Raw genomic sequence first — 19,537 nt, 5'->3', positions numbered from 1 at the left:
ATGTTTCAACATTATTTAATGGAGCCTTACACGTGGCGGCTGCTAATTTGTTATCCGGGCTTGCTAGTCATGCTGGAAGTGAATGATAACAATTTTCTTTCTCCATTTGAGTGATGATAGAGACTCAGGGAGGCGTGTAGAAAATGGAAAGCCATAGTCTCCTTGGAGGAATAGATGCTAGAGCAGAGAACAAAGGGCCAAAAAAGGGAGATAGCCAGACTCTAAAAGACAAAGGTTCCAAATGCATCAATTTCCTCAAGGTCAGGGACACATTTATGTAATAGCTTTCATATGAGAACTTCCAGACAGTTTTTCTTCTCTCAATTCCTCTGTCTTTACGTTTCATTATTGGGAGAATATTTAGATACACGTGTTGCCTGAACAAGGGTTCGTGAAGCTTCAAAGGTGCTCTCTTCTGTGGCCAAAATATCCCTGACCTGTGTTTTCCCCTTACAGTGTACCTGGGTTCACCTTGCCCTGCAGCCATCATTCTGACACCAGAAAGCGGTGGAATTGACAACCAAAACCTGGGAAATAAGAGGCATTCCTGATGATTTCAATAGGGGCAAACAGAGCATAAAAATAATTTGACATCGTAATAGATCTTATATATAGAACCCCACTATCAGCTGAGACCCAGCCAGAAAGGAAAATGCCTCTCCACTTTTAACTGCTGGACAAACCCCAGAACAATGAGTTACTTTATTTGAAACCAGGTGAAGCCATTTTCCTGTAGCAGGAGGTGGTGGGGAAGACAGAGGAGGGGTGTCAGACTGTCCACTGCTTTAAAAAGACAGGATGGGGGCCCCTGGGTGGCTCAGTCGGTTAAGTGGCCGACTTCGGCTCAGGTCATGATCTCGCGGTCTGTGAGTTCGAGCCCCGCGTCCGGCTCTGTGCTGACAGCTCAGAGCCTGGAGCCTGTTTCAGATTCTGTGTCTCCCTCTCTCTCTCTGACCCTCCCCCGTTCATGCTCTGTCTCTGTTTCAAAAATAAATAAACGTTAAAAAAATTTTTTAAAAAATAATAAAAAGACAGGATGGGGCCTCGTTGATTTTACAGAGACTGCATTTCTCTGCTTCATGTCTCCTGCCCTGTCGATATTACTTAGACAAATGTCTAAGTCCTAACTGTAGGTGTCAGTCAGGGAAAATTCATGGTTTTGTGGCTAAATGATGATATATGACCTCCTCTTTTCAGAGATAGGATTTTTGTGTGTGTGTTTTTTTAAAGAAATCACTCCTTTAGACTGAGTTTCAGCACTAAAAACTGAATTTATTGCCCTAAGTGTCATAACCCTGATTTATATAGCAGAATCTTCTCCTGACAAGTGTATTTTTTAACTTCGATTTTTAAATAATACAAATAAATACAAGTAGACAGTAATTCTGATTAAAATAAAGATGCATGTATTATTGATATCAGTTTATTGTAGCATTACCATTAATAAAGTCTTTTATTGTCACAGAGAAGAGTGAAGGCCAATTTTGATGCATATATACTTTATCTTAATACAAATACTAAAAGAAATAAGAAGCATCAGGGGCTGTTTACTGCTATGCACTTATTCCCCAAATTTCTCTATTGCCTTGGCAATTGTACTCCAATTGGATGCTCCTCCCCCACTTTCACGTAATTCCTCCAAAGCAGGAAGAATAAATGTCCAGAAACCATTGGCATACAGTGCTGTAAATGACACAAGTAAATGGAGGACTCAGCCCTTCGAATGTAATACTTGCTGGCCAAGGCATAATTTGGGTAAGCAAATTTTGAGCTTGAATTATTTTATATGTATATATAATTTGTTCAAAAAATTAAGGAAGACATACAGAAAGTGCATTTTTTTCATACAGCTGTACTGAAATTATTGTGAGCAAAAAAAAATTGAATTTTCAGGTGAATAATTTTTGGACTTAAGATATCTACCTTATTTGCTCCACCTTAGCCCCTTATCAGCATTACCTATGCATCAACAAACCATCCACTGAGTGTCCAGAGTTCTTAAACTTTCTCTGTTTTAACGGGATATGATACTTACTCTCAGTTTCGGTACGAGAAAAAGATACCAAATGGAGGCTTTGTTCAGCGGACAAACAATAAAATGGCTTCAGTGATAGAACTGTCTTTTCACCTTCTTAATATTATGAACACAAGTGAAGTTTCCATTGGCAACTTTTCCAACACTGTTCTCAAAACAGCAGACGCAATCATTCAAAAGGTAGAGTTGAAGGGAGACGGCAGAAAAAACCAGTAACTTTGTGCAGTTACGGTAAAACACAACCGGTATTCATCAGAAAATTAGAGGCTACATCTCACTAACAAACCTCTTGATCCCAGTCCCGTGGATGGAAATTTACATTCAAACGGAGCACCAAAATAACTTCCCTTCTGGGGGCAGTAAAGATTGTAACTAGTTTCTCAGCAGGAATGGCAAGGCCAAAAGAGTAACTTTTGGGGGGAGAAGGCTTGGAGTGCTCCACATAGTCAAATGGCAAGAAACCGGTTTGTCCTGGACCTGTGGCTCACATCAGGCCAAGGAGCGAATATAACCCTGTACAAGATTCTCGGGGACTCCGAAGGGAGAGCACCCCTAACTAGTTAACTAGTCTTTGGGGTCCCATTATTTAAAGTAACCGCCTGTGAGGTTCCAGGCAGTACTAAACCTATCGGGACCCATTCGATTGGAAGCCCGGAATTCCTATTTGGAAAGCAAAGTCCTAGTAGCTACGTGTCCCAGACGTCTTGCAGAACAAATCCCATGTAACGTTAGGACGCGCTAAACAGAACTATACTATCCAACAGGACAGGGGGTGAATTAGGCGGAAAGAGTCTGCGTTCTGTAGATGCAACTGCCCTCTCAGGTTCCACGGGGAGCGTCATCTGCAGGACGGCCTGCGCGCCGGACACCAACACCTCTTTGCCTCCCCTGGTCTCTCCCCTCCCGCCTGACCTAGCTCCCCGTGCTTTCTCAAACCGTGTTGTTTATTCGCGCTTCTGCGCGTTCCGCGGCGCAGGCGGAGGGATGGCTCTGGTTTGGGTTACATCTCCGCGCGCGCGCGCGCGCGCGCTAAGTGCAAAGCAGACAGCAGCTGGCTGGGTAGGCGCGCGAACCTTTAGGCCTCTGGGGGTCCCCAGCACGCACACCTTGGCTGGCGGGCATGGCCGGGGTGGGTAAGTGGCGATGCCAGAACGTGCAGACTCGCCACCAGCCTGTACAAACAGAAGTCCGTTCTCCCATCCCACTGGTTGTCAGTTTCTTTGGTGAGTGCTGACACGAAGGCAAGCACGGATACAATCGTTCCTCACTCCCGCCTCGCTCTCCCCCACTGGCCCAGCCTTGCTTGTACTTACAAGTCCACTGCTTCTGGCCACTTGTTTGGAATCCAAGAAAACAGAGCATGGGGCTGTGCGCAAAAGAGTTATTCAGCGAGTCTACACAGGGAAGCGGGGATTCCCAGGGACATCACAGGCACTGGGAAAACAGAACCTCCAGCCTTTCCCTACTAGCAAACCAATGCATAGGGACTGGCGAGGGCGCAAAGGGAAGCTCGAAAGAAGGGATGAAACTGGAAAAAAAAAAAAAGTGAGTTTCTAGGGTAGGAGTGCGGGCCAGGGTTGGGTCTAGGTAATGAAGCAAACTTCTGAACCTTAAATTCAAGTTCTAACAGTGGGGCGATTAGGTGGGAGCCGTTAGTGGGCGCGGCGGCTGGGTATACAGTTTATTTTTCTGCGTAGATTTTTTTGCCTTGAACCGCTGAGGCTCAAACTTCCGCCGCGAAGATGTGGAGTGCCGAAGAGGGAGGAGGCAACTACAAGGATCAACACTGATTCCGAGGCCAAAGTGTGAGCCAAGGTCGCTACTCACAGACCCAGGTAGTTTCCCAGGCCCTCCAGCCCCACCTTTGGGGGCCTCTTTGCCCAAAGCGCACACCCTCCGATCAAGGGATTAGGGGACAGGGGATTAGGGGACGGGGGATTAGGGAGGGGGGGAGGAGGGAGGAGGTCTGGAAGCGGCGGACCCAGCAGCTGAGAAAGTCGGGAAAAGTAGCAGGCTATCAGAGGTGTTGATTCCAGAGGGCTGGAGGAGGCAGAGAGGATGGGGCGGGCCTACTTGTGGACGACTCGTCCATCATCTTCGGCGGCAGAACTTGCACTTGATGATCTTCTTAAACGCGTTTTGGAAGTCTTTGTTGAAGTAGGCGTAAATGACCGGGTTGAGCAGAGAATTGGAGTAGCCCAGCCAGTTGATTATGGCGCCCAGAAGCGTGGGCATGTGGCAGCTGCTCTCGCAGAAGGGCAGGACCAGGGCAACGATGAAGAAGGGCAGCCAGCAGAGGATGAATGTGCCCATGATGATGCCCAGCGTCTTCACCGTTTTCCTTTCTCTGGCCAGGGCCATCTTGCGCTTGGCTTCGGCGTTGCGCTCATTCTTCTTCTCGAAGGAGGCGGGGGCGCAAGGGATACTACTGGCCTCGCTGGGCAGCGGCAGGTGCTCTTTGGAGTTGCCCACCCGGTGCACTTCAATCACCTCCAGGGCGGCGCCGTCGTCACCCTGCCTCACCGCGCCATTGGTGCACGGAGCCCCCCCTGCCTTGTTCACGCCCTGCCTCCATTCTCTGCTCCCTGGCTCGCCATTTACGCTCTTCTTGGGCTGCCGGGCTGGCGACACACCAAAGCGGGTGTCCGCTCCCTTCTTCTCCACCTTCTTGACTGTTTTGCGGATGCGGAAGCGCGCAGCTCGGAAAATGCGCCCGTAGAGAACCAACATTAGCAGCAAAGGGATGTAGAAGGCTCCAAAGGTGGAATAGATAGTGTAGCCATGGTCCTTGCTAATCGTGCACGCGTCGGGGTCCGAGCGGTCTTCGGGGGTGCGCCAGCCCAGCATGGGCGGGATGGAGATAAGGAAGCCAATGAGCCAAGTGAGGGAGATGAGCGCAGCGGCGCGCCGGGGCGTCCTCTTGTTCACGTAGTCGATGGGGTCCGTGATGGCCCAGTACCTGTCCAGCGCAATGGCACACAGGTGCAGGATGGACGAGGTGCAGCACAGCACGTCGAGGGCAATGAATAGGTCACAGGTGACCTGTCCCAGTGTCCATTTGTTGAGCACCTGGTACAACGCAGCCATGGGCAGCACCAGCACCGACACCATGAGATCGGTGACAGCCAGCGAGCCGATGAGATAGTTGGCCACATTCTGCAGGGAGCGCTCCAGGGCGATCGCGGCCACCACGCAAGCATTGCCCAGCACCGCGCAGAAAATGAGCGTGCCCAGCAGCAGAGAGGTGATCACTTGGTAGCCGAAGGTCACGTCGGAGATGACAGTAGCGTTGCCGCGTGTCCCGAAGGGACCCTCGGACAAGGTGGTGTTGTTGCCAGGTCCAGGGCTGAGCACATCCATGCCTGCGCGCCCAGCGGGGGGAGGGGGAGGGGAGAAAGAGCTGCCTTAGGATCCCCCTCGCCCCTCCCCCTGGGGTCTTCTACCCCCCCCCCCCCCCCCCCCCCCCCGGGGGAGTTCCAGGTGGAGGAAACGCCGGGACTCAAGCAGGAAGTTCTTACTGCTCGGGCGAGGGCATCTCCGAGGAGCAGCTTCTAGGAGCTCCGTGGGCTCCGTTGGTCCAGCAGGCTCCGAGACTCCAGCGGGGAAAGGAGTTCGCCAGAGAACAGCTCCGGGACCTCTGAGCGGCCGAGAGGTGGCTGGAACGTCTGTTTCTCACTGTCCATTTTACTCTGCCGCTGCTCAACTGGCTGCCGGAGCTGGAGTCTCCCCACTAGCAAACAATCTTCGGTCTTAGAAGTATCTGGAATAGAGAAACCTCGTCCTCTGCGGTCACTCTGTGATCTCTTCCTCCGTCTCTCCCTTCCTCTTTGCCACTCTCTCCTCCTGTCTCCTCTCTTTCTCTTAAGCCTTCTCTCCCCGTTCTCCCTCTCCCTTCTCAGCCCTCGTTCAGTCTCCCTCTTCCTTCTCACTCCCCTTTCTTTATCCCTCTGTGTCGCTCCGAGGCTACGACGGTGGCCCTCCCTCCTACGCTAACCCTCCCCTCCTAACACTTCCCCAACCCTGAGTGTCTCTTTCCTCTGGGTCCCCGCCCTCCTCTCCCTCTAGCTAAGCGTCTTTTCCTTCTAGCCCCTTTTTGTCGGCAGAGATTCAGAATCCACTTTCACCGGATCCTCCGCTGGTCACACCGATATTACAACATATAACTCCGCCTCTCACAATCCTAACTAAAAACAATCCTAACTATCCGTTGCTTCATATTTCTGTCAAATTGTTAAGAAGAGTTAGCAGCACAGAGTGACAATAGGAAATGAGAAATGGAGCCACAGGGAACCTGAATGGGTAGGTAGACAGCCCTTGCATTAGTCTGTAAATTATTGTTAATTGATGGAAAGAAGACGAAGTGTGTTTTAGCTTATGAAAGAAGCCATCCTGTTCATTATCTGACAGTTCAGCCCGACTCCCTTGGGGAGGATGTTTCCTGTAGCTTTATTTATTTATTTTTAACCTTGGGGAATTAGCGGGGAGAGGGATTCTAAAGGGCGCGTCACCGGACAGATAAATAGCAGCATGTCAAAGTGAAGAAAAAACTCAATTCGGTATGTATTACACACACACACACACACACACACACACACACACAAATACGCCTATCCATCACCATTGCTTTTTTAATGTCAATAAACATTACCATGTTTCATAGCTTCGTGGCGAGTAAATTTAGAGAAGGGAATCTTTCGCCACTGTTCTGTAAATAACGTTGGGCGTTTTATACAGCCTTTTGCTTCTTTTATCACAGCCTGCAAACCTCTAGGGAGAACTTGGTGGAACCCCTGGTCGCTGGCCCGCAGTTTCTCTTAAGCGCCGAAATGGTCTTCAGCACTTGGGACAGCTCTAGGCAACAAGGGCTTATGTCGCCACCTTCCGGCAAATGCTTTGGAGCGCCATCTAGAAACCTTTGACTTGCAGAAATTAAGCAAGTATTGTGGCAATCCCATAACTTCAAGAAAGAAAAATACGGTTATTAAAAAAAAAAGTAATATTGAATTTTGTATATCTTCTATTTTCTTCAAAAATTTCTTTTATTGCCCTATTTTGCTCTTAATCTTGTATATCAAGCCTATTCTATTTTCCAGCTCTTTTTGAAAGCTCACAGCATCAGCAATTCGTAGATTCTATCCAGGAACTGGGTATTAATAGACCTATGTAAACATCTTCACCTGTGTTGGTTTTGTGCTAACAAAGGCTGCACTTTGGAGCTCGTACGTTTGGACATGTTCACCAAGGGTGGGGGGAGGGGGGGAGTATCAGATTTTGCAAATGGGGTTGACAACATAGAAAATGAATCCACTACCATGGGTTGCTTCTAAGATGCTTCTTTTACCAAGAAAGGCAAATTTAATCCCATTTGAACATAAGTAAAGAATGGGATTCCTAATCTAGAAAAAAACATAGCACAACAAAATTCACTTGTACATTCTGATTGCAGGACTGGAGCGAAGGGAAAGTGCAGAATCCAATCCTACAAGCAGATATGACAGGTATGACTCTAGTTAACATGCACAGATTCACCACAGATAGCAATAATATTAATATTGTGTTCAAATTTGAACTCTTGAATTTTATGGCTTTGAATTCTCCATGACCAAACAAAAGAGCAATCACCAAAGCGTCAAAGAAAATCTAATTTGGCTGATGCATACAGTCCAGGGCAATGTGTTTGGGGATGGATTGTTTTACAATGTGATGCTGGGCACAGTTCCCACTCAATCATTTCAGCATGCCACAATAATGAACCTGACATTTATAATGATTCATGGCATCAAAAAGAAAGAGATAAGTATACACAGCAATACTGGCTACAGACTCTGAAGATGTCTTTTTTAAGATTTGTGAAGGTGTTCATTCCCTTTTAAAATATCCTCACAAAAACAGAACTAAATAGCTTTATTAAAGTATATTTGTGGATCCAAAAATTATAAAAGGAAAATAATTAAAATCTGGATTCTTCAAAGATGAAATTTTGGAAATAGAGTTGATAACATAAATAAAGAGTAAAATACAAGAAATTTAAAATTTAAAAAGTAAATGTATGCATATCAAAGACATCCTTGAATAGGAATGTGTCAAATTTAGTGCATACAAATGTATGTCAATAAATATGTCAGCCAGCAATATGCATTCATCTATTGGATCCTAAATGGTTTAATAAGTGAAAATTTTGTTTTTTCCTTTTCAGGAAAGCTAAAATGATTTCAATCTGGAATTAATAATATTCATGAGCTCTGGCATTTGTTATTCTGCTATAATATTCAATGATGCAGCATTTTTATAAGTTGAAAAAAATCGCAAGTACTTCATGTTTTCCATAGGAATAGTGTACATGATATCAAACATTTCATTTCTTAACATTTATAACAAGATTTTTAGGCACTCTTCTGAACACTACGAAGAAAATAAAAATGCGAAAAGGATATATAGCACTGATTATGGGATCAACCTTCATGTGGCTAATAGTTAACTATACAACCCTTTATTGAACTGATAACACTGTGATATATATTAAAAGCACAATGACATTGCATTTCTTCATGTTCATGCTTTGCCTATTCTTCTGTGTTTAACCCTTAAAGACACAGAATCCCAGATATGCCAGGAGAAAATGGTGCAAACCAAAGAACTGGATAGTTAGGCTCTTGTTCATCAAGGCCTCGGAATTTAGCCTAAAGAAAATCTAGCCTTAAAATGGATGTTATTGAGGACGTCATTTGAAAAACAAACACAAAAACGAAAACCTTGCAGTCATTCGGCTTTTATTTCTTCTTTGAATTTGCTAGACGCAACTTGTCAGTTATGGATCTGGAGTATGATACATCATCCATCATGTGAAATTTCTCTAAAATAGTTCATGAGAGATAAAGATTTTTAACATTTTCACAGGAAATTTGATACAGGCCCTGCATTTTAATGTCGTTCTTTGACCAGGGACATAAGATAAAAAGGTATTAAGCTGATAATATATTTTAAAAAGATATTTGCTATAAACTCTGAATGTCCTATCATTACTGAAGGTTTAGTAATGGTTGAGGTTTCTCGGTAATTGATGAGTTTATCAACAATCCCCAAATTATTTCTGAATTTTCTATTAATAAGAAAATATTTTACATAGTCAAGAGTTGAAAATGTACTTAGGAGATTGCAAAAGTGATTTCTAAAAGCTATTAAACAAAGTTTTTAGTTTTTTTCAAGTGGAAACTAAGATAGATCATTTTTTTAATATAAAAATACCTTTCTGAATTTAGTCATCAAATAGTAAAGCAATAGGGCAATTGTAGTTCTTCCAGAACTATGGATTTACTGGAATTCACTAGTGAGAAAAAAAAAAAAAAAACAAACTTCAAAGAGAAATGTTTGCTTAAATAATTTAGGAAATGTGGTCTTCTGAGTATCAGTAAGAATTAACTGGGCATGTATAAAAAAAAAAAAAATGTAACCAAAATGCAAGAGAAAAAATGCTCCTGTAAAACTGAGTATACTTTTTCTGTGTGTCAAGCCTCACCATCCCCACCCCCCCCCACCACGCCCCTGGTGGTATCATTCCTTCAGTGCTATGTCTACATGTCGGGCACTTCTTAGAGGCCCAGAACTGCACTTGATTTTCAGTACAAAAACACAAACAGTGGAGCCTCAGTCTGTGCTCCTGGAACCATTAAGATTGACCTGGTTTATTGAATACGCATGCTAAAACCACAACATATGGAGAGTGAAAATAATGTAACATATATTCCCTAGTTGTGGGACCTTGGGAAAGTTGACTGACCTTCTTGTTTCCTCAGTAGTAAAATCAATGTTATCATTCACTCGTGAAGACTAAATGGTCTCAATAAATACCCAACAGCTTAAACAATCAGAGTAAGTAACAGGGATGCAAAGTAATAATATTCTCTCTCTACTGATAACTGCTGAGCAGTGTGAAGAAAGAGAATTACATAGGCTTCGTGAAAAAGCAAGAGCTCGGTCAGGTGAGAATTTATTGTGAAAACAATTTGCACATGGATGTGACATTCTTCCTATTGCTTAAAGTATCTGGTAAGTTTGCAATTCTTTAGAAAATTCTGAGTATAAGACAAGTGAATAAAGATAGATTTGACCTCTGCATTCCAAAACTTCTTGACTTATATCACAAGTTATTGAAGGGGGAAAAAACATGTCAACAAAAGTTCAGTAATCACTACTGAACAGAAGTCTTCCCTTTTTCTGGGAGCTTAACCATTTGTTTAAAAGCATAACGTAAATACTTGAAATTAATAGATCCCAATAAAATGTATAAAAGTATGATTTTTAAAAAGCCAGTACTTTTGCTTACGGGTAATTAAGAAAGTTAGTGGCAGGTGTTAGTAAATGTACTTTCCTGAGCTCAATCCGTCTACACTGCTTTCTTACTGACAATATTTTCAGGACTCACTTCTGAAAGGATAAGAACATAGTTGAGGGGCACTAGGGTGGCTCAGTCAGTTAAGTGTCTGACTTCATTTCAGGTGATGATCTCAGGGTTCGTGAGTTCGAGCTCCTCGTCCGGCTCTGTGCTCACAGCTCAGAGCCTGGAGCCTGCTTGGGATTCTGTGTGTCCCTCTCTCTCTGCCCATCTCCCACTTGCTCTCTCTCTCTCTCAAAAATAAATGAACATTAAAACAATTATAAAAAAAAAAAGAACATGGTTGAGATGAGAAACATGTTTAGAGTGTTAGCTCAATATTTCCTGTTAATCTAAGGATAGTTGGAAATTAAATTCTGTCTAATGATTATTTGAAACAAAATTTAATTACTGTGTTAATGTAACAGTAGTTGGAAGGAAATGCCTACATTTTTACTAGCTTTAGCAAGTCACATTTTTGTCATAAAACTAAATCCAATATTTGATGCATTATTTTAATCTTGTTTTAAAACATGTCCCTTATATAAAAGCTACAATTATGATTATAATTTTTTAAATGTCTATTTATTTTTGAGACAGGGAGAGACAGAGCATGAGCAGGGGAGGGGCAGAGAGAGAGGGAGACACAGAATCTGAAGCAGGCCCAGGCTCCGAGCTGTCAGCACAGACCCCGACGCGGGGCTCGAACTCACGAACTGTGAGAGCATGACCTGAGCGGAAGTCGGACGTTCAACCGACTTCCCACGCGCCCCATATAATTCTGATTATAAGATACCAATCTATAACTGTGCCACTTGGTCTATTCAAGCAGTGATATGTTAGTTGGTAATAGTGGCTCAGGGCCACAGTTTTGGATTCAAATCACTACTCTCCCATTCATTAGACTTAAATTTTTCCTTAAATTTTCTCACTTTATTATGCATTATTTAAGATTTACCAAAAAGTAAGAATAATGTATTGTAAAGATTAATACACTAAATACTTGTATGATTAAGAAAAACTTAAGGACAAGAATAGTAAGATAGTATGATACTATGATTCGCTGATTCCCCTGTTTGCTCTCAAGTGTTTGTCGTTCTTATAAATTACTTCATACTTTTATATCATCCGTGTGTGTCACTAAGCCATACAGAAATGATATCATTCTCTATACATTCTTTTGCAACTTTCTTTTTTGCCTTAACATTATCTTTGTGAAATTCATCTGTGTTGATAGAAGCACCTCTAGCTCATTTACTTTCATTACTGTATAGACTTAAATTGTATGAATAATACCACAAATTATTTATCCATTCTCTGTTTAGTGAGACTTTAAGACGTCTCTAAATATTTGCTTTTATAAACAATAGTTCAATGAGCATTCATGTGCATGTCTTCTTTTAACTAATGTAAACTAGATCAATACTTTTCAAACAAATCACCTGCGGATCTTGCTTAAATACAGATTTTGACACTATAAGTCTGGGGTGGGGCCCAAGACTCTGCATGTCTACCAAGCTCCCAGGTGACACTCATCTTGCTAACTTACAGACCATACTTAGGGTAGCAAGGATCTAAGCAGCCAGAAGTCAAATTACTGGGATGCGCCCTAACTCAATGTTCGCAGATTTAGACTAATTTTAGTATACATCATACTAACGTATAAAATTGCATGATCACTGTTGCCGGTTGACTTGTGTTACCCAAAAGGATATAAAGGATTCAGTGTCTGTTACTGTGAGCTTTTTGGAAATAGCATCTTTGCAATGTAGTCAAGTTAAAATGAGGTCATGTGCACTGAGGGTGGGCCCTAATCAAAAGAGTGATACTCTTAGAAACTAAAGGAAATTTGGACAAAAACACAAAGAGAGGAGAACCCCATGAAGACACACAAACAGGGAAGAACACCATGTGAACACAAGAGACAGAAATTGGACTTAACGCTGCCACAAGCCAAGTAACATCAAGGACTATCATCAAAAACAGACAAGTCTCCCCATCAGAGAGTTTATGCTGTGCCAACACTAACATTTCAGGCGTCTAGCATCCTGAATGGTGAGAAAATACGTTTCTGTTGATTCGACCCACCCAGTTGGTGGCATTTTAATATGGCAGCCCAAGGAAACTAATACAACCACTAAAAATGTGTACGTTTTCATTGCTTCATCAAGGTTGAGTGTAGTTTCATGTTTCTTTGCTGTGAATTATTGGAGCATAGTTTGTGCTTACCTTTAAACTGGGTTCTTTGCTATTGTTCTTTACTCACTGATTAAAATTTTAAAGTCCATTCTCTATTACAGGTATTCATTGTTTGTCATTTGTATTATTGAAGATATTGTCTCCCACACTTTGGCTCAGCTTTTGCTTTTTGAAAGTGTCTTTCGATGAATTTATATTTTTCAATGTAACATCAATGAATATTTCTGGTTTTGTTCTGTGCATTTTGTGTTTTGCTTAAAACATATTTTTCTACCTTGAGGTCATAAAGATAAAAGTCAACAATTTTTTTTCTAGCTTCATATTTAGTTCATCTAGATTTGGCTTTTGAGTATATCATGTGAGGTAGGGATCTGCTTTAATTTTTACTGTAGGACTTCAAAATTACCCCAAACCATTTATTTAATGGTCAATCCTTTCTTTCCCTGTTTTGCAGTCTCCTCCATCATACATTATGTTTTCACATACAGGTGAGTTTGCTGGGCTCTCTATTGTCTTTAATTAGTCTATCTCCATTCCAAAAATACAGTGTCTTACTTTTTAAAATAAACTTAATATCTCATAATATCTGCTCTTTATTCTTCCTTAAAAGTTTCTTGGCTGCTGTTGGCCCTTTATGTTAATATACATATTAATGTTGAATCAACTTTTATATACCATTCCCATATGTCTACACAAAACTGTTGTGGAATTTTTCTTACAATTGTGATAATGTGGAAAGAACAGATATCTTTATGATATTAAATATTATATGTGAATCTTCTTAACCATTTATTTAGCTCTTTCTTGCTTTTCAGTAAAGTTTTTAATTTTCTCCATTAATGGCATGAACAGCTTTTGGTAGATTTTTTTTCCCCCAAGTACCTCATTTTGTTGTTATTGTGATTGTATTTGTATAGGTGATAGCTAATGTGAATGTTTTTAAATTATATTTTCAATTGTTTTAGGTATATAGAATGTGGTTAACTTTTTAAGTTGATTTATCTTTGGTGTACTTAATTTTATTTTTATTTTTTTAAACATTCATTTTTGAGATACAGAGAGAGACAGAGCATGAACAGGGAAGGGACAGAGAGAGGGAGACACAGAATCCGAAGCAGGCTCCAGGCTCTGAGCTGTGAGCACAGAGCCTGACACAGGGCTTGAACCCGCAAACTGCTAGATCATGACCTGAGACCAAGCCGGATGCTTAACTGCCTGAGCCACCCAGGGGCTCCTGATGTAATTCACTTTAAAATGTCTGTAGATTCTGTTTGTTTTTCTATATTAACAACTTAACAATCCACAAACATTACAATCTATCTTTCTCTCTAAGCTTTTGGCACTTACCTTTTTGTTTCCTAATGAACTGTACTTAAGTTTAATATTTCAGAAATGCAGTGATATGACTGCATAATGGCTCACCTCATTAATGATGCCAGAGACAGTATTTCTAATGCTACACAACACAGTGTATGTCTGAAAGGTATATATACTTAATCAGGGTAAAGAAGTTTTATTTTCAGTTTTATTCTAGATTTATGTCACTAATATTTTGTTTTACATCTTACATCTAATCCCCAGTGAGATTTGTCTACAAGTTTCCCTTCTCGTACTGTTGCTTCTTGTAATGATTCTTCATAGGACTAGTATCACTATCAAAAGTTATGCCAACCTTATAAAAATGAGGTATGGAATACTTCCTCACTTTGTTATTCTCTGAAATAGTTTTTATAAGAACTCAGTTATCTGTTTGGTAAAACTATTTAGTAAAACTTCTCTGTAAAAACATTTGGACCTGATTTTTCTTGGTGAGTATGTGTTTAACTTCTGATGCAATTACTTTAGTGGTTCCAAGATAATTCAGGTTTTCTAATATTTCTAGAGTCAATGTTCAGATATAGTTTTCTTTAAAAATATTTTCGGGGCACCTGGGTGGCTCAGTCGGTTAAGCGGCCGACTTCGGCTCAGGTCATGATCTCGTGGTCCGTGAGTTCGAGCCCCGCGTCGGGCTCTGTGCTGACAGCTCAGAGCCTGGAGCCTGTTTCGGATTCTGTGTCTCCCTCTCTCTCTGACCCTCCCCCGTTCATGCTCTGTCTCTCTCTGTCTCAAAAATAAATAAACGTTAAAAAAAATTTAAAAAAAATAAAAATGTCTTTATTTTTACTAAGTTGTTTAAATCAATGAACTTCTCTATGTCTGCAGCGAATATCTTGTTTTCATCCTTAATGTTATCCTTGTGAGACTTTTCCCTTATTTTTTTTTTTTAACGTTTATTCATTTTTGAGACAGAGAGAGACAGAACATGAATGGGGGAAGGTCAGAGAGAGAGGGAGACACAGAATCTGAAACAGGCTCCAGGCTCTGAGCTGTCAGCACAGAGCCCGACGCAGGGCTCGAACTCACTGACTGCGAGATCATGACCTGAGCTGAAGTCGGTCGCCCAACCGACTGAGTCACCCAGGCGCCCCTCCCTTTTATTTTTGATCAGCCACAACAATTTTACTGGTTTTATAAAAGATGCAACCTTTATCTTTGCTGATCCTCTCCAGTGACTGTTTTTTATTTGCTTAATTTCTGCTTTTATCTTTATTATGTTTTGTATTCTTCTCAGGGAATTTTGTTGTTTTTTTCTAACTCTTAAGTTTTACAATTAGTTCATTAAATATAAAATGATGTTTAGCATATGAATTTAGAAATATATGTTTCATTTGAAATTGCATTTTAGCTACATCTAACAAATTTTGATATATGCTATTATCATCATCCAATTCTAGCTATTTTCTGTTTTCCACTGTTATTTCTAAATTGGGCAATTTGGTAAATGCCAATTAAATGGGAAGAGCTTGGGAAGATGATAGAGTAGGAGGACCCGAAGCTCACCCCATCCCATGTTTAAAACTAAATGTCATCTGGGGCGCCTGGGTGGCTCAGTCAGTTAAGCATCTGACTTTGGCTTGGGTCATGCTCTCGCAGTTCATGAGTTGGAGCCCTGCATTGGGCCCTGTGCTAACAGCAGAAGGAAGATATAGTTGACTTTCCTAACACATGGAAATAGACAAACAGGCAGACAAAATGAGAAGACAGGGAAATTTATCCAAATGAAAGAATAGGACAAAGATAAGGCCAGTGATCTAAGCGAAACATCTAAGTAACATACCTGATAGAGAATTTAAAGAAATGATCACGAGGATACTCACTGGACTTGAGAAAAGAGTAAAAACATGAGGGAGACCCTTAACACAGAGATAAGTAATAACATAGCAGAGATATGGGGCTGAATAAACAAAATGAGGAACACACTTAACAGAACAAATAGAACAATGGGAAGAAACAGAATAATGAACTAATGACCTAGAAGACAGAGTAATGGAAAATAGTCAAGCTGAACAAAAGAGAGAAAAAAGAATTACACAAAATAAAAATAGACTTAGGGAACTCAGAGACTCCACCAAATATAGGGGCATTCATATTATATGAGTCCCAGAAGAAGAACATGAGAGAAAAGGGGGCAGAAAAGTTATTTGAAGAAATAGTAGCTGAAAACTTCCCTACTCTGAGGAAGGAAACAGATATCCAGATCCAGGAGGCACAGAGAACTCCCATCAAAATCAACCAAAGCAGGCCAATACCAAGACATATTATAATTAAATTTTCAAAATATAATGGTAAAGAAAAAATCTTAAAAGCAGCAAGACAAAAGAAGTCAGTAACTTAGAAGAGAAAACCCATAAGCCTAGCAGGAGAAGATTTTTCAACAGAAACTTTCCAAATCAGAAGGCAGTGACATGATATATTCAAAGGGTTGAATGAGAAACATCTGCAGCCAAGAATATTCTATCCAGAAAGACTATCATTCAGAACAGGAGAGATAAAGAGTTTCCCAAATAAAAACTAAAGGAGTTCGTGATCACTAAACCAGCCCTGCAAGAAATATTAAAGGGGACTCTGTGTGGAAAGCAGAGACCAAAAGTGACTGTATGAAGTTAGGAAACACAAAAGGACTAAAAATAATCTTTCTGCAAACAATTAGTCAGGGAATTCACCAAAAAAAAAAGACTATAAAATATAATAACATATACCTAAAGCGTGAAGAGGAGAGGAGAATGACCATCAACTTAACATAGACCGCTATATGCGTAAGATATTGTATACAATCCTAATGGTAACCATATATCAAAAACCACTGATAAACATGAAAATAATAAAGAGAGAAATCAAAATATATCACTAAAGAAAATCAGCAAAACACGAAAGACTGAAAGACAAGAAAGAATCAGAGAAAATCTTCAGAAACAACCACAAAACAAGTAATAAAATGGCACTAAATTCATATCTATCAATAATTACTTGGAATGTAAATAGACTAAATGCTCTAATCAAAACACTTAGGGCAACAGAATGGATAAAAAAACAAGATCCATCTATATGCTGCCTACAAGATGAGGTTCATTTTAGATCTAAAGATACCTGTGCAGATTGAAAGTGAAGGGATGGAGAAACCTCTACCATGCAAATAGACATCGAAAGAAAGCCAGAGCAGCATTTCTTACCTCAGACAAAATAGACTTTAGAACAAAGCCTCTAACAAAAGACAAAGGACACTATATAATAATAAAGGGCACAATCCAATAATAAGATATCATAATTGTAAATATTTATGTATCAAACAGGAACACCAAAATAAATAAAAGAGATCATAACAAATGTAAAGGAATGAATCCATAATAATACAATAATAGTAGGGGACTCTAGCACCCCACTGACATCAATGGACAGTTCATCTAAACAAAATCAACAAGGAAATGACTTTGAATGACACATTGGGCCAGATGGATTTATCAGATATATTCAGAACATTTTATCCTAAAACAGCAGAATACACATTCTTTTCATTCTTTTCAAGTGCTTACAGAAAATTCTCCAGAACAAATCACATATTAGCCCACAAAACAAACGCCAACAAACTGAAGAAGATTGAAGTCATACCATGCATATTTTCTGACCACAATGCTATGGAACTAGAGGTCAACCTTAAAAACAAATCTGGACAGTCCACAAATACATGGAGTTAAATAACATGCTACTAAAGAATGAATGGGTCAACCAAGAAGTAAAGAAATAAAAAAGTACATGCAAACAAATGAAAATGAAAACACAATGGTCCAAAACCTCTAGGATGCAGCAAGAGCTATTCTAAGAGGACAATTGGTAGCAATACAAATTAACTTCAAGAAGCAAAAACAAATCTCAAATAAACAACCTAACCTTACACTTTAAAGGAACCAGAAAAACAAACAAAACCAAAAACCAGCAGAAGGAAGGAAATAATAAAGATTAGGGCAGAAATAAATGATATAGAAACTAAAAAACCAACAAAACAGATCAATGAAGCCAGGGGCTGGCTCTTTGAAAAAATCAAGAAAATTGTCAAACCTCTAGCCAGATTTATCAAGATAAAAAGAGAAAAGACTCAAATAAATAAAATCACAAATAAAAGAGGAGAAATAACAATCAACAACACAGAAATATAATCATAAGAAAATATTATGAAAAACAATATGCCAACAAATTGAACAACCTAGAAGAAATAAATTCCCAGAAACACATAAACTACTAAAACTAAAACTAAAACAGGGAGAAATAAAAAATTTGAACAGACTGATAACTACCAAAGAAATTGAATCAGTAATCAAAAAACTCCCAACAAGAAAAAATCCAGGACCAGACAGCTTCACAGGTGAATTCTATCAAACATTTAAGAAGAACTAATACCTTTTTTTTCAAAGTATTCCAAAGAATAGAAAAGAAAACTTCCAAATTTATTCTATGAGGGTAGCATTACCCTGATACCAAAACTGGATAAAGACGCTGCTAAAATAGAAAACCATAGGCCAAATCCTTGATGAACATGGATGCAAAAATTCTCAACAAAATACTAGTGAACCAAATATAACAATACATTAAAAAAATCATTCACCACAATCGAGTGGGATTTATTCCTGGGTTGCAAGGGTGGTTCAATATTTGTAAATCAATCCATGTGATACATCACATCCATAAAAGAAAGGATAAGAACTATATGATTATTTCAATAAACACAGAAAAAAACATTTGACAAAGTGCAATATCTATTCATGATGAAAACCCTCAACAAAGTGGGTTAAAAGGGAACATGCTCAACATAATAAAGGCCATGTATGAAAAACCTAAAGCTTTTCCCCTAAGGTCAGGAAAAAGACAAGGACATCCACTCTCACCACTGTTATTCATTATAGTAATGGAAGTTGTAGCTACAGCAAATAGACAACAAAAAGAAATAAAAGGCATCCAAATCAGTAAGTAGAAAATCCAGACTCCACCAAAAATCTACTAGAACTGATACGTGAATTCAGTAAATTCACAGAATACAAAATCAATGTACAGAAATCTGTTGCTTTTCTATACACCAAAAAATGAAGCAGCAGAAAGAGAAATTAAGGAATCAATCCCATTTACAATCATACCAAAAATAATAGGGTACTTAACCAAAAAGGTAAAAGACCTGTGCTCTGAATACTGTTGAAAGAAACTGAAGACCACACAAAGAAATAGAAAGACATTCCATTCTCATGGATTGGAAGAACAAATATTATTAAAATGTCCATGCAATCCAAAGCAATCTACACATTTTATACAATCCCTATCAAAATACCAACAGCATTTTTCTCAGAAGGAACAATCGTAAAATTTGTATGCAAACACAAAAGACTGTGAATAGCCAAACAATCCTGAAAAGAGCAAAGCGAAGCTGGAGGCATCACAGTCCCACGCTTCAAGTTAATTACAAAGCATCAGTAATCAAAACAAAATGGTACTGGCATAAAAATAGACACATAAGTCAATAAAAAAGAGTAGAAAATCCATAAATAAACCCACAATTATATGGTCAATTA

General features: G+C 40.0%; 1 protein-coding gene and 1 long non-coding RNA gene across 2 annotated transcripts; both read right to left on the bottom strand.

Moving 5' to 3' along the window:
- Nucleotides 1-1,251: 1,251 nt before the first annotated feature.
- LOC121015342 (uncharacterized) lies at nucleotides 1,252-18,338 on the bottom strand. The gene is made up of 3 exons (XR_005783775.1): nucleotides 18,328-18,338; nucleotides 11,650-11,655; nucleotides 1,252-3,355 (listed from the first exon to the last, which is right to left on the bottom strand). It is a non-coding gene; the product is annotated as an uncharacterized LOC121015342 (long non-coding RNA).
- Nucleotides 1,384-6,196, bottom strand: HTR1A (5-hydroxytryptamine receptor 1A). The gene has a single exon (XM_040452205.1). The coding sequence runs from the start codon at nucleotides 5,393-5,395 to the stop codon at nucleotides 4,127-4,129; it is 1,269 nt and encodes a 422-aa protein (XP_040308139.1). The 5' UTR covers nucleotides 5,396-6,196; the 3' UTR covers nucleotides 1,384-4,126.
- Nucleotides 18,339-19,537: the final 1,199 nt, after the last annotated feature.

The sequence above is a fragment of the Herpailurus yagouaroundi genome, unplaced genomic scaffold, assembly GCF_014898765.1.
Source record: "Herpailurus yagouaroundi ecotype Mexico unplaced genomic scaffold, PumYag 29, whole genome shotgun sequence".
NCBI classification, from domain to species: Eukaryota; Metazoa; Chordata; class Mammalia; order Carnivora; family Felidae; genus Herpailurus; species Herpailurus yagouaroundi.
The sequence above is the reverse complement of the archived record's forward strand: the minus strand, read 5'-3'. Positions and strand labels throughout refer to the sequence as shown.

Bases quoted from the DNA above. Each gene is read 5' to 3' on its own strand.
- HTR1A (XM_040452205.1), bottom strand. From the start codon at position 5,395: ATGGATGTGCTCAGCCCTGGACCTGGCAACAACACCACCTTGTCCGAG.